This window comes from Martes martes, assembly GCF_963455335.1.
Source record: "Martes martes genome assembly, chromosome: 1".
In the NCBI taxonomy this organism is placed as follows: Eukaryota; Metazoa; Chordata; class Mammalia; order Carnivora; family Mustelidae; genus Martes; species Martes martes.
The window spans coordinates 202,260,145-202,274,706 of NC_137888.1; the positions used below are offsets into that span (position 1 = coordinate 202,260,145).

General features: G+C 57.5%; 2 protein-coding genes across 2 annotated transcripts; both read left to right on the top strand.

Annotated features, from left to right (window-relative positions):
• Positions 1–6,920, top strand: TM6SF2 (transmembrane 6 superfamily member 2). Its single transcript, XM_080807141.1, has 10 exons — positions 1–292; positions 1,906–2,009; positions 2,434–2,531; positions 2,599–2,702; positions 3,119–3,201; positions 3,596–3,720; positions 3,918–4,019; positions 4,331–4,423; positions 5,121–5,240; positions 6,163–6,920. Exons 1-10 carry the CDS (start codon positions 198–200, stop codon positions 6,367–6,369), a joined length of 1,131 nt encoding a protein of 376 aa, XP_080663267.1. The 5' UTR covers positions 1–197; the 3' UTR covers positions 6,370–6,920.
• Positions 6,921–7,565: 645 nt separating this feature from the next.
• HAPLN4 (hyaluronan and proteoglycan link protein 4) lies at positions 7,566–14,562 on the top strand (the record flags this gene model as incomplete). Its single annotated transcript, XM_080815354.1, has 7 exons — positions 7,566–7,576; positions 7,891–7,995; positions 8,558–8,678; positions 8,922–9,039; positions 9,336–9,698; positions 11,261–11,596; positions 12,006–14,562. 7 exons carry the CDS (start codon positions 7,566–7,568, stop codon positions 12,395–12,397), a joined length of 1,446 nt encoding a protein of 481 aa, XP_080671480.1. The 3' UTR covers positions 12,398–14,562.

Sequence of the window (14,562 nt, forward strand, 5' to 3'; positions counted from 1 at the left end):
GGGAGCGCGGGGGACGGTCACGGCTAGGCTAGGCGGCGGGAACCAAGGCGCAGCGGGGGGCGACCTTTGCGCAGGGCGGGGCGGGGCGGGGCCGGACCGGGGCTCTGGCAACCCCCCAACCCAGACGCGCGGCCGCAGAAGAGTCGGGCGCCCTGGAGGCCGCGCGGCGACCGAGCCGGGGTCCGGGCGCCGCCACTATGGACATCCCGCCGCTGGCCGGCAAGATCGCGGCTCTGTCGCTCGGCGCCCTCCCCTTGTCCTACGCGCTCAACCACGTCTCGGCGCTCTCGCAGTGCGTGAGGGGAGGGGCCAGGCCAGCCTCCGGGAGGGGGGCCGGGCGGCGGGGCCGGGTTGGCAGTGGCTGGGAGGGAAGATGAGCGAGCGGCGAGCCTGGCTCCCCGGAGCCCGGAGCCCCTGCGCAGCTCCCGCCGGGAGGAAGGGACCTAGGCCGGAACTACCCCAGCCTCATCCAACCTGAATTCCCCTCTCTGCCGGCCAGCGGGCTGTGTGGTGGGGGTGGGGCCGCTCTGGGGACGTTTAGGGTTTGAGGAGAAAGGTTGAGAAGGAGAGCCCCCCACCCTCACCCCACACAGGACAGAGTTTTGGAGGGTTTCTGGGGTTTCCCAGGGATGTGCCCAGCTCCAAAGTTACCAAAGGTCAAAGTATCGCCCCAGATAAGGGCCTAATGACCCAGCTCTTGACACAGGCACACTCGGACTCTAGTTCTGTTCTACCACCCCTAGCAGATAGCCCCTCCATTGCCTGTCTCAGGCCTGAGACTTTATTCTGCTAAGGTTTGGCCCACCCTGTCTTTAGCCTCAGTTTCGCCTACATGCTGTGACCTCCCTTGCCTCCTAACCCTAGACCCCAGTCCTGTGGATCCTGCCACTGGGTACTGGGCATCTGTAGGCCCCTCATACCTAGCTCCACTCAAGACATGGGGTAGAGAGAGTCTTGACTGTGGGGTTGGCTCCTTGGGTACAAATTCCTGGCTCCATTCCCCCTGGATCCTGGGTGAGTCAGGTTGTTTCTGGGAGCTTGAGTTTCTTCAATGTATAATGAACAGAATCCTCGACCTTGGCTCATAGGTAGAGTTAAGGATTATAAATTGTGTGCTAAGACTTGTATGGTCTTATCTGATTACTATAATTGTCATTGTTGGTCAGATGGGACCAGGATGGGAATCTTAGGTGTCAGAGGGGTCCATGAGAAGGTAGGAGCCTGGAGAAGTATAGGGGAGTGTGGGACCCTGGTTAGCTTTCCCACCCACTCTGCCCACCTGTTGTTGGAGGCTTCCAACCTGACTTCTATTTCTTATCTATGCAACTGGTTGACTTGTCTTATCTGGTTGATGGGACAGATCAGGGCAGGGGTGGGGTGTGGTTGACAGAAGCTTTTGGACTTCAGCTGGGAGGAGTCAGGAGCTTCAGAAAGTGAGGTGTACAGGGCTGAGTACTAGAGACCTTGCAGGCTTGGGAGGGGGTCTGGCCACAGAGGGGCTTGGTGGTGTTGAATGACACCACCAAGTGCCAAATACGGGATGGATTGTATAGTCAGGAAGAGTTGACTGATGCCCTCTCTGTACTTGGCCCAAGTAGGGCAATGATTCTTTCTAAGGAGTTAGGGAGGGCTTCCTGGAGGAGAAGCCATGAAAGATAGGCCACAAAGCAAGAGTAGGGGTTTGCCAAGTGGAAGAGACTTCTAGAAGAAGGTCCCAGGAGGGAGAAACAGCTCAGGTAACTGCCTAGGGATGGAAAAGAGCAGTTGCAGGGAACAAGATTCCTGGATGGAAAGACACCTCAGTGTCGACATCTGGAGCATCCTGGAATCTGCTTTTGCCCTCACCAGGGTGGGTGGGCCTCAGCATGGAGCCTGGCCTCTCTGACTTGTTTTCCCTCTCCACAGCCCCCTGGGGCTGGCATTGATGAGTGCCCTGATCCTGGGCCTGCTTTTTGTGGCTATCTACAGTTTGTCCCCCGGCGAGATCTACTATGACCCACTCTATGCTGGTGAGTCAGTCAGAGAGAACTGTGTGAGCGGGGGCCTCCTCCATCCCCCTGAAGGGCTCCCATCAGGCTGGAGAACCTCAAAGACACTGGAGGACCACATTGGTTGGGGAACCTCAGAGGGCCTCCCCCTTCAGACCTGGGGCTCCTGAGAGCAGGACTGTCTCTTCCCATCAGACTGGGAGCCCCTGAAAGACCATACTTCCTCATCACTTTGGGATTTCCTCAGGGCAGGGTCAGTGGCTTCTCAGCCTGAGGCCTCCCAAAGGCAGGACTGTGCCCCCTCAACAGGGCTGTGGGTCATGTGACCTGTGAAGCAGCAACTGGGAGCAATTGGGTGTGGTTCCTTGCCTCGACTCTGGGTCCCAGACTCGGGGCCTCAGGCCCCGCCCACACCGGGGACAGGCTCCGCCCACTCTCCCCGCAGTGTTCGCTGTCTTCTCCTTCACCTCGGTGGTGGATCTCCTCATTGCTCTCCAGGAAGATGGCTATGCGGGGAGCTTCATGGAATTCTTTACCAAGGAGGTACGTAGGGGTTGCCCGGGTTGCCTCCTGCCCTGCGGCACAGCTGAGCCCTGATCTGCCCTGGCAGGGAGAGCCGTATTTGCGCACTGCACACGGAGTCTTCATCTGCTACTGGGACGGCACGGTTCACTACCTCCTCTACTTGGCCATGGCTGGTGCCATCCGCAGAAGGTGCATGGGGCAGGGTTAGAGTTTGGGGTGGGGGTGGTGTGGCACCTGGACCCTGGAGATCAAGTCCTCAGGTGGGGTCCCAAGTTTGGGTACAGTCAGCAGTGTCTGTAGGGGAAATCATGAGTCCTCTCTAGGGCTCCAGCCAGGAGTAGCCCAGAGAAGGTTCCAGAATGCCAAGGTGTTTTTAAGTGGTAGTCAGCTCTCTTCTCTTGTACACCCCCGTGCCTAAGCAACCATTTCTGTCCTTGGACAGATGATCTGTTCAGTCCCTCATTCATCTCCCTGTTGTCCCTTCTGTCCTGGACAAAAATGGGAGGTGCCCAGAGCTGGGGAGCCAAGGGTGGACCCTGGGCCCTGCCTAGGGCTCTGAGACAGGAACAGGCATCTGTTGGTCACCCCTCCATCCTCCACCCCAGGAAGAGATACAGGAACCTTGGACTGTACTGGCTGGGATCTTTCGTCATGAGCGTCTTGGTGTTCCTCCCAGGAAACATCCTTGGTAAGGACTTGGCTTTGAAGGATCCCACCTCCTCAGGCTGGGTTACTGTCCTGCGCCTAGAAGGTTCATAGGTAGGTCTTGGGAAGTAGAGGGGAGAGGCAGCCCAGTGTGTGGGGATGGCTGAACTAGAGGGACACACAAGATGTATTCAGGAGAAGCAAAGAACAGCTGAGAGAAAGAAGCCATATCCAGAAAATAAATCGAGGCAGGCCAGGCTGAGGGGTCTGGACACCATCTGATGAGCACTGGGGAGCCAGAGGTGTTGGAGCTTGAAAAAGGACTGCATTTATGAATTACTGCTTCCAACCAGGGATTCTGGTGTGACTCATTTATGGGTCTGGCCAGGCCTGGAGGAGCCTCGCTTAGTGACACCCCCTCTCTCCTACCATGACAGGTAAATACAGCTCAGAGATCAGACCTGCCTTCTTCCTTGCCATCCCCTACGTGCTAGTCCCATGCTGGGCTGGCGTGAGGGTCTTCAACCAGGCCCGGGCACCAACCTGCTATGCCCCCAATGTGGTAAGTGCCTTGCCCCCAGACAGTTCGTTGTGCCGACATGCCTGAATGCTCGCCCCAACCCCCATTAGAATTGCTTCTGGTCAAAAAGATTACCTCTTTGGAAGGATCTCCTTGGCCATTAGGAAAGAAGGGATGAGCCTTTATCGAGTGCCTGTTGGATACCAGACTTCTCACGCTGTATCTCTCCCATGGGGCAGGTACAGGAGGAACAAAGCAAGGGTATCCTGCGACGTCCAGTAGACTTGGCCCTTGTCATATACCTCACCCTTGCTGGGTTCTTCACCCTCTTTCGGGGCCTGGTGAGTCTGCAGTGGTCAGCCTGCTTTTCTTCTGCCCCAGCTCCCTTTCCTGTCCCCACGAATCATCTTCCTTTAACCAAAGCGAAAAGGCCACTGCTCGCCTCTCTGATCATCTGGGAAGTTCTTCATCCAGTGTGATCCATGTCTGTCCATGACAAAGCCCCATTCCCTGTAACCTTCCTAGCCAAAGTGAAAGAACCAAGGCTAGGGGAGGCCAAAGCAAGGGGTAGGGAACCCACCTGGGAGGGTGGAGAAGGCTTCTTGTAGGAAAAATATTTGAGGTGGGTTGTTGGTTTGTCTGTCTGCCCCAGGTGGTGCTCGACTGCCCCACAGATGCGTGCTTTGTCTACATCTATCAGTACGAGCCATACCTACGGGACCCTGTGGCCTATCCGAAGGTGCAGGTGAGAGGACAGATGGGAAGAGAGGACCATATGGTTCTGCCAGGGGTAGATGTCTAGCAAGCCCTCTTGGAAGCAGGTACCAGAAACACAAAAATCAATCTGTTGTCCTCCCAAAAATGTCTGTCTTCCAAGTCTTCAAGTATGGTCTTCAAGTATGGCTGGATCTAGGCGCCGAGGATAACTCTGTCTTGGGGCTCTGTTTTCTTTGCATGGACTCCACTCCGAGGTAGTCACTCTGTGGGATTGCAGAGACAGCCTTGGGCAGCAGCAGGCCCCCATCTGCCCTACTTAGCCACCCCAGAGAAATGTGAGCGATTATTTCTCCAGAGCTTAAGCACAAATCTCTTAGACAGGCTCTGATTGGCCCGCGTGCCATCATCGCTGAGTAACAGGTGCATCCTCTCGCTGATCATTATGGCCGGCGGGCCTGGAGTGGTCCATTTGGCCAGGCGCGGGTCATATGCCACTTCTGGAGTAACATGGGTGGGCTCAGTGTGTGTGTGTGTGCATGTGGCCAGGGGTGGGGGTGGGTCGAGAGAAATCGAGGAGCAGTGTGCACAGGATTGCGATGTTCAGAGAGCCCCCACCCCCAATCCTGGGCAGGGTCTGAGGCTGGCCGGATCCTCCCTGGGGGCCTCCACCTCAGGGGGCTCAGGGAGGCAGCTACTGCTCATCCTATGGGTTGTGTCCCCCTCAGATGCTGGTGTACATGTTCTACGTGCTGCCCTTCTATGGCCTGGCTGCCTACGGCCTCATCTTCCCTGGCTGCTCTTGGCTGCCTGACTGGGCCTTGGTGTTTGCTGGAGCTGTTGGCCAGGTGTGGCGGGGTGTGGGGGCAGAGAGGTGGGGTCTGTAGGGAAGAAAGTTTCTGCCTCCCCATCAGTTTTCTTTCATGCTCTCCCTGAGCAGGGGGGTTGCTGAGCCTCTAAGAGGCCCCAGTCCCAGCTTCGTACCTTAGGATTCCCTGGTCTTGGGGAGAAAGGACCTAACACTAACACTCCTGACCCCGTGGGGTCAGGACTGGGGAGAGGCAAGACTAGGGGCTAAGAGCAATTGCAGAAGGGGAAGATTGCCTAGGAGAGTGAGCCTAGGAGCTGGGCTTTGTTGTATGGGTATGAGTTCTCTAGGCAAGGAAGAGCATTGCAGGAATGGGAACAGCATAAAGACACAGAGGGGAATGGTGGTTTAGCACAGCCACAACGCGGAGAGTCAGAGGCAAGAGAATTTGACAGCTAGATACTGAGGGCTTTGAACTCTGAGCTTGGGGGAGCCATGTGGTCTGAGCTGTGAAGGGCCTAGTCAGAGCAAGGGGGCCTGTTTCAGGGTTCCTGATGGAAAGTGATAAAGCCTGGGCACAGGCCCAAGCAGTGAAGACCAGGAAGACATCTCGGGGGTAGAATCAAGAGGATTTATAGAATCAAGAGGCTACCTGGGGGTAGGGGAGAGCAGGAGAAGCTGGACCCACATCAAGGAGATGGGAAATGGGGTGGGCCCCACAGAAAGAGTGAAGATAGTTCCGGTGAGACAGCTGGGAAGAAGCTCACGGACAGATGGACAAGGGCACAGGAAATGTGGTGACAGCATTATTTAGAGGAAGACAGATGGACTAGAGAGGGGAGACAGGTCAGTAGCCAGTGAGAGGGACAGGGACCCTCTGGGCTCCCTAGGGTGGGATATTAGGGATGCTGGGCCTTGTTCTCTCCTGACCCCAGACCTATACCTCCTTTTGTGGCCACCAGGCACAGTTCTCGCACATGGGGGCCTCCATGCACGTGCGCACGCCCTTCACCTACCGCGTGCCTGATGACGCCTGGGCCTGCTTCTTCGGGAGCAACCTGCTGTATGCTCTGGGTCCCCAGCTGCTGGCCTTCCGCTGCCTGTGGCGGCCTGCCTTCTTCCTGAGCCCGCCCCCTGGTCCCCTGGCCCACCACAAGAAGGAGGACTGAGAGAGCTGGGGACTCCCTACGACTCTGTTTTCATGCCCAAAGAGCCCTGCCTGGGGAAGGGTGGGCTGGGTCTCTTAGAGGCAGGAAGTATATCTCCAGGTGTCTTTGGTCCTGGCTATGGTGGTATCAGCCCAACACATGGGGTGGGACACCCAGGGACCCTCAGCTGTCACGGTATTCCAATCCCTGACAGACTACTCTATGCCAGAGTTTACCTATCATACTCACATGGATCCTTTTAGTAAAAAAAAAAAAAAGAAAGAAAGAAACTAAAAACTTTTAAAGCCCCAGTATTGCTACTGCTTGAGTGTTTTAGGATTCAGAGGGGAGGGATTGCTTCTCAGACTCCCTGGGGGCCTACCATCACTGCCAGCGTGACCATTGGAGCTCGAGGTACTGGCTAGCAGAAGTCTGCCTCTGGTTGGTGTGTTCAGCTCCATCTTCCAGATGGGAAAAACGGAGGCTAAGAGAGATCCAAAGACCTGTCTGAGGTCACAATCAGGAGAGAAACATCCAAAATCCAGGCTCTGACAATAAATTGTAATAAATGATGGCGTGGCCCAGTTATTAAGCATCTACCATATACCATCACCAAGGGCCAAACTCAGTGCTACATGCTGGATCTCACCCTATATTCCAGATGGGGAGACTGAGCCTGTAGGCAGTCAAGGTCCTGGTTGGAGGTCATGGCTCTTCGATGTATCTGAGCTCAAGGACCCCGTACCAGCCTAGCCCATCTAACCATGGGCCCTATAACCCTGCCTCTGCTGTATGGTTGGCTCATATTTTGGGGAAACTGAGGCTGAGGAAACTGCCAAGGGGTTGGGGGAAAGGCACATTTTTTTCCTGATTGGATTTTTGAACTTGAGTGAAGGGCCAGGTTTGGGCATGACTCAGCAGCAGAGTGGGTCAGGGGCTTGATCAGTCTCCCCTGCTCCCGCTCCTACTGACATTTATTAGGCTCCTATCATATGTCTAACCATTGGCTCTTCACCAAAGAACCAGCACTCCATTTCCCAGAGGTGGAAACTGAGGGTCAGAGAGACCAAGCCATTTTTCTAAGGTCCTGCAGCAGGTGAGAGGCACAGTCAGATATGGACTTGTTGCTGCAGGTTCCCTCTGCAGAGTGTGTGACAATTGTGGGGTCCCACCCCGCAGAGTGAGCACCTTTGGGTGTCAGAGCCCAGGACACGGCGATGGCCATCAAGTGACAAATGGAGAAACTGACGTGCAAGCCAAGCCCCTTTCCCAGGTTACTCAGACCTCTGGCTCACCGTGGGCATCCTAGATGGAAGACCGTCAGGGCCCCCCTCCTCCATCTTAAAGAGAGTTAAACTGACGACCCGAGGTTCCTCTGCCCGCCCAAGATCACCCAACAGAATCAGCGACGTGGTCCTGCATTCACTGTCCAGTGCGGTCCTTCCTCCGCCCGCGCCCGGGTTTCTTCGCGGAGCGCGCGTGGCCGCGTCGCCTTTAAAGCTCCTCCCCGCACCCCCATCCGCCTCCCTCCACCCCTTGCAGGCAGACGCCGGGATTGCGCCGCCCGAAGGGACTGGCCCAGTCCTTCCTGGGTGTGCGGGTAGCGCAGTCCCGGCGCGTAGGGGCCGCTCGGCGGGGGCCGCACGGGCAAGATGGTGAGTGGGGCGCGGGCGCGGGTCCCGGTAGGTCCCTCTCTGGGGTTCTGTCTCGCTCCGTGTCTTAATCTACGTCCCTCCGGGTTCCTCTTTTCAGTCTCTCTCCGCTCTGTCTCTCCCATCCCTTCCGTCTCTCACCCTCTTGTATCTCTGTTTCTCGAACTCTGCCTCTCATTTTATATCCCTCTCTGCCTCTCCCTACTTTTCTCTCCCTCTTTTTGTCTTCCTGATCCCTTTTCTTTTCCTCTGAGTCTCCGTCTCTCCCTACCTCCAAGCCCTCTCTTCTTTCTCTTTTCCCCTCTTCCTGTCTTTGCTCTCTCCCTTTCAGTCTGTCTCTCCATCTTTCCATACCCTTCTCTGAGTCTCTACCTCTCCACCCCCATCTCTCCCTGGTTTTCTGTCTCTTTCCCTTTCCTCGCCCTCTCCCCGTGTCTCTACATCTCTGTGGCTCTACCCCTTCGCGTCCCACCGCCTCCCCCCGCCGCCCGCACACCCTGGCCGGTTTGCTGCAGTCTCCTGGCGCACGGATAACCTTGCCGCTGCCGCGGCTCCAGCTCCTCCCCCCGCCTCCCTCCAGATCCCGGCCAGGGCCGGCCTGAGAAGGGGGCGGAGCTCCGGGCGGCCGGTGTTGGGGTTAAGGGATCTGGCGGGTTGCTGGCGCTGGACAGAGCGCAGGTGAGCCCAGGGGCGTGGGCTTTGCGTAGGAGCTAGAGTGTGAAGTCCGGGGAGAGTGCGGGGGACAGGGGGTGAGGGCTGGGAAGGTCTGCTAGCCTTCTCCTTGAGAGAGTCCCCTGGGACCCTGGCCTGGGTGGGGACCTGGGCATGCGAGAAGTCCTGGCGGTGGGGAAGGAAGGTCGGGGGGTTAGTCTTACGACAGGCAAAGTCCAGGAGGCTGGACTGAGTACTCTTTGCCCCCAGGTGTGTGCTCGGGCGGCCCTCGGTCCCGGCGCGCTCTGGGCAGCGGCCTGGGGAGTCCTGCTGCTCACGGCCCCAGCAGGGGCGCAGCGCGGACGCAAGAAGGTCGTGCACGTGCTCGGTGAGTCTGGATAGCGGAAGCCGGTCTTGCCCCGCAGAAGCAGTGGCCGAATGTGATTGCCTGGATGCGGGGAGGATGTAGGGGGTAGGGCATGGAGCGTTCCTATCGGTCACAGTCCCCCACCCTCGCCCCTCCCCCTCTGAGTCGCAGTTCCCTTTCCTGATCTCCTTTAACCTTACGATCCCCTGACCGACGCCCAAGCCTTCTTGCCACAACACTTTCGTGGGATCCCCTTCCCCCCGTTCCCCACCCCGCCCCCTGGGACCTCTTCTGAACCCTGCTTGGCCCTCCCGCAGAGGGTGAGTCTGGCTCGGTGGTGGTGCAGACGGCGCCTGGGCAGGTGGTCAGTCACAGGGGTGGCACCATCGTCCTGCCCTGCCGCTACCACTATGAGGCAGCTGCCCACGACCACGACGGCGTCCGTCTCAAGTGGACCAAGGTGGTGGACCCACTGGCCTTTGCTGACGTCTTCGTGGCCCTGGGCCCCCAGCACCGAGCATTTGGCAGCTACCGTGGGCGTGCCGAGCTGCAGGGCGACGGACCCGGGGATGCCTCCCTGGTTCTCCGAAACGTTACGCTGCAGGATTATGGGCGCTATGAATGCGAGGTCACCAATGAGCTGGAGGATGACACTGGCATGGTCAAGCTAGACCTGGAAGGTAACCAGCTTGTGGACGGAATAAAGCATGTTTCTAAGAGAGGAGAGGGGGAAATATTGCAAAGGACAGAAACCAAATCAAGTTGGCCTAAAAGAATTTGAGGCTTGGTAGGGTAGGGTAATGGTTCTGATCTGAGGTGAATTTGCTCTCCAAGGACATTGGCAATGTCTAGAAATGGGTTGCTGATGGCATCTAGTGGGCAGAGGGCAGGGAGGCTGCAGTACATCCTACAATGCACAGAACAGCCCTCCACAGCAAAGAAGGAACTAGTCTAAAATGTCAATAGTACAGACTTTGGGAAACCCTTGGGGCTGAGATCCAGGGACATCCACTCATAGCATGTCAGGAATTCCTCCCTCAGTTCTCCTTCCCTAAGTGGGCTTTCTTCAGGCAGGTTTCCCCTGATGGATCCAAAAAGTAGTGCCAGGCTTCCATCCTCCAACTTGGCAATAAATTTCCTCGCAGTGCTAGCTGGAGTCCCAGAGTTGTCCCTCATTGGCCCAGGTTGAGTCATGTGCCCATCCATAAACCAATTACTGTGACTGGGAGATGGGATGCTCTGATTGGCTGACTATGGAACTGGGAGGTGGGGTTTCTACCTGAAAAATTCTCTCCCACCTGTTTTTTGCCTTCCTCAGTCCACCTGAGAAGATTCTAGGAGAGATTTCAGAGCCCTCACTTGCTGTACCTCCCAACAATAGCAAATAACAGCAATAATAGCAGCAGGTTTCTTATTGTCCAAAGTAAACGAATCTCTTGTTTAATTTTCCCAAAAACTTCGAGGGAGGTGCTATTACCAGCAGATGAGCAACAGGCTCAGAGAGGTTAGACCTTGCTGGAGGAACATGTGAGTGACATAGTTAGGACTCAAGCTTTGGTCTTCAGGCTCCAGGTGTTCTCTTGGCCCCTGTTTGCTCCTCCCTGTGTCTGCTGAAAGATCCATCTGCCCCTCCAAGGTCTGCCCCTCAAACACACACACACAATGCTGCTGAACTGAGTTGACTGTGGGTCCAATGAGGGCAAGTTATGAGAACTGAAGGTGGAAGAGAAACCAGTGGGAACTGCCCTGGACAATGCTGGGGATCAAAGAGGTCTTTGCCCAAGGTCATACTTTCAGGGGCTCCCTGTGGAGGAGTCAGCACTGGACACAAACATTCCCAGCTCCATCAGCTCAGGGCTTGACCAGCGTGAAGCTCCCAGTGCTGGGGGAGTGTCAGAAGCAGTGAAGACTGAAGGGAGAAGGGTTGTGGGGGCTGGGTTTTGAAGGATGAATAGGAGTTCAGCAGATGGAAGAAATGGAAAGTACATAAACAGATCTCCCGTGGTGGAAAGGGAATGGATAAGATTAAGTATCTTAAGAGGGAGGGTCAAATGAATCCCAGACTTAAGGCAAAGGGAATCACAAGGGGTTGTGAGGTTGGGAATAGCGTGGTCAGGTCCACGTCCAGAGTGAGGGATGGAGTGGAAAGTCTAGGTTGAAGAGTCACGCAGCACCCCACATATTAGGTGGGTAGGGGTGGGGTGGGATTCCCCAGCTGAACCCCCTACGTACGTCCTCCTAGGAGTTGTCTTCCCTTACCACCCCCGTGGAGGCCGCTACAAGCTGACCTTCATGGAGGCGCAGCGCGCCTGCGCTGAGCAGGACGGCATCCTGGCGTCGGCAGAGCAGCTGCACGCGGCCTGGCGCGACGGCCTGGACTGGTGCAACGCAGGCTGGCTGCGCGACGGGTCCGTGCAGTACCCGGTGAGCCAGCCCCGGGAGCCCTGCGGCGGCCTGGGCGGAGCCGGGAGCGCCGGGACCGGCGGCCGCACCGCCTCCGGGGGCGTGCGCAACTACGGCTACCGCCACAATGCCGAAGAACGCTACGACGCCTTCTGCTTCACGTCCAACCTCCCGGGTGTGTAGGCCCCGCCCCTAGGAAGGAGACCCCGCCCTCCACAGGCTCGGGGTCCGCCCCGCCGGTGAGGCCCCGCCCCCATAGAACCCTCTTCCCAGTACCCCTCCCTCTCAGTCTCTTTCCCACCCTCTCAGTATCCTCCTCTTAGCACGTCTATCTACTCTGGTCCTCGGGGGTCCAGACCAGGATATCCCACCCCCGGACTGCCATGGCGCAGCAATCACGCATCGCTTGGCACCAAAACTACCCTGGACACGGCTGGGGTCCAGGACTGCAGGAGAGAGGGTGTTCCTGAATCCTGTGGCTGGGGTCCTGGGTTGCAGGCACGTGGGGGGTGGAAAGCGTTCTGAACCCGGAGGAGGCCAGATCCCGGGAGTGGCCTTAACCACTCTCCCCTACTCCACTGCAGGACGTGTGTTCTTCCTGAAGCCGCTGCGGCCTGTGCCCTTCTCGGGAGCAGCGCGTGCGTGCGCGGCGCGCGGCGCGGCCGTGGCCAAGGTGGGACAGCTGTTCGCTGCGTGGAAGCTGCAGCTGCTGGACCGCTGCACCGCGGGCTGGCTGGCCGACGGGAGCGCGCGCTACCCCATCGTGAATCCGCGCGCGCGCTGCGGCGGCCGCCGGCCGGGCGTTCGCAGCCTGGGCTTCCCCGACGCCACGCGCCGGCTCTTTGGCGTCTATTGCTACCGTGCACCCGGCGCGCCGGACCCCGCACCCGGCGGCTGGGGCTGGGGCTGGGCCGGAGGCGGCGGTTGGGCGGGAGGCGCGCGCGACCCGGCCGCTTGGACCCCGCTGCGCGTCTAGGCCCTGGGCGCAGTTGGTTTGGGTGCTTGGCGGCTGGCCGAGTGCTCTGCGGTCTCTTGGAAACAGACCACGTGACTGGAGACTGGCCACGCCCCCTGCGGTACCCTGCAGGCTGACCAGGTCTTCTGTGGTCTTTGAACCCTGGCTGCCCTTCCTGGGGTCCTCATAGACTGCCAGTTCCGGGAGACTGATCAAGCCCCCACCTCTTCTGGACAGTGGATCTCCCTCTTCCCTCGACTTCCCCAGGAGATGGGCCATGTCCCCTGAAGGCTCCTGGAGGCCAACAAACCTTGAGGTCTCCTGAAGATTGGCCACGCCTCCCGAGGTTACTTGAAAACTGACAGAACCACCCCTCTTCCCGGTCTCCTGGAGGCTGGACCCCCAGGATTATCTGGAGAGTGGCCTCAGGCCCTCTGCATCTCCCTGGAGACTGAAGACTGTTCCTTTATGGTCATCTGGACCCTGAACCCTCCTCCCCCTCACACGTAGAGAAACCTCAGAGTTCACCAGGTGATCACGCCCCGTGGTCACATGGAAACTGGGCTTCTGTCCTCTACCCTGTGGTGACCTGGAAATTGGGTATTCCCATTCTGCTGCCTTCCCCTGTGAATCCCTTGAAGTTTGCCGATTAACAGGCCATGTTCCCAGGTCACCCTGAACACCCCCACCCTTCCAGTTTCAGGGGAGACTAGCCTTGTCTGTCACCACTAAAACAGAATGATATGCCCCAGCTGGCTCGCATGACTGGTGGCCGTGCCCCAGCCCTCAGGTATCTCTTTGGAGGGAGAAAACCCGCTCCCATCTGATGGATGGCCTCTTTCCCAACTGTCAACAAAGAGACCATCCCCTGGGCCCAGGGATCCATAGGATCCATGTCACTCACTATGGAGACGAGCTGTCCCACTTCCCATTGTTACCAAGGCGACCAGCCCAACTTCTACCTGTAACCTAGTCATACAGCCCTTCCCTCATCAGTCACACCCATGGAGCTAGTGCCTGCCTCCTCCAGCTGTAACCATGGATACCACACGTTTCCCATCTCACCTCTGGGATTTCAGAGAGCTACAACTCTACTTCTGAATGTCCCCATTCTTACCAACAGCCCTGAAGACCATTTCCTCCCCCAGCTGTCCCGAGAGTGACCCAACATTCAGTTCTCCAGCTCTCACCATGGGAACAGGCTGCCCCAGTGCACCCCAGCTCCTTGCCACCCTCCAAACTCTGCCTCCAAGCTGCTGAAACCCCATAGCTGTTGCCATGGAGACCAAACTCTGGTGTCTGAGGTCACAGAACACCTTTCCCTCTAGGCTTTCCCAGGTCAGCAGGGCCCTGCCCCACCAAACTATCGCCATAGAGACTGTCAGCGTAATCCCCATGACAACCCACTCCAGCTCTCAGGAACTTCTTACTGGGGGCCGGAACTGCACCCCTTAGGGCTTCATGTCTGCCCTTAACCAGATAGGCCCAGCCCCCGGGCAGCATCCCTAGATATGGCTGGACTTCTGGAGCTGCTGGACACCCTCCGTTTGCACGCTAACTCTATCCCAGACAACAGTGCACGAGACACACTTGCAACCCCCAGGTGTTGGCATTGCTGCCATACAGATGAGCCAAATGACTCTGGCAGGCCTGGCCCTTTATCCCATGCAAGCACTGGGCTCCCCCCTTCCCTTCTGAGACCACAGCTCCATTCTCACAGAGCTCCTCTCTCCTCTAACTGCCCCCGGCCCCCACATTCCACTCCTTAGAGATCCAGGAGAGATGGAATGTTTTTAAGCTTCAAAATCCACAGTGAGCTCCAGGTTCTAAAGGGAAATTTGTGCTAAGAAGTTAGCCAGACACCCCTCCCGCTCCCGGTGTTGAGAGCCAGCTCAGGAGAGACGGTCCATGAACAAAGCCACCCCAGCCATGGCAGACCTCAGCTCCAAGGTCTTCCCTGGAGTAGCCCGGAGGGCCTTCCTGGACCCCCTCCCCCACCACCTTATTGTCACATCCATCTTGAGGAAACCCATCTGTGAGTTTGGGAATCCGGTGGGCTCGGGTTCGAATCCTGCCTCTGTGACCAAGTGACAAGCCTGTTTTCCTCCTCTGTACCAGAGCTGTCTGAGATCCCAGTGAGTGCAAAGCATACAGCAGGGGCTCAATTAAAAAAGTGTTTGTTTGTT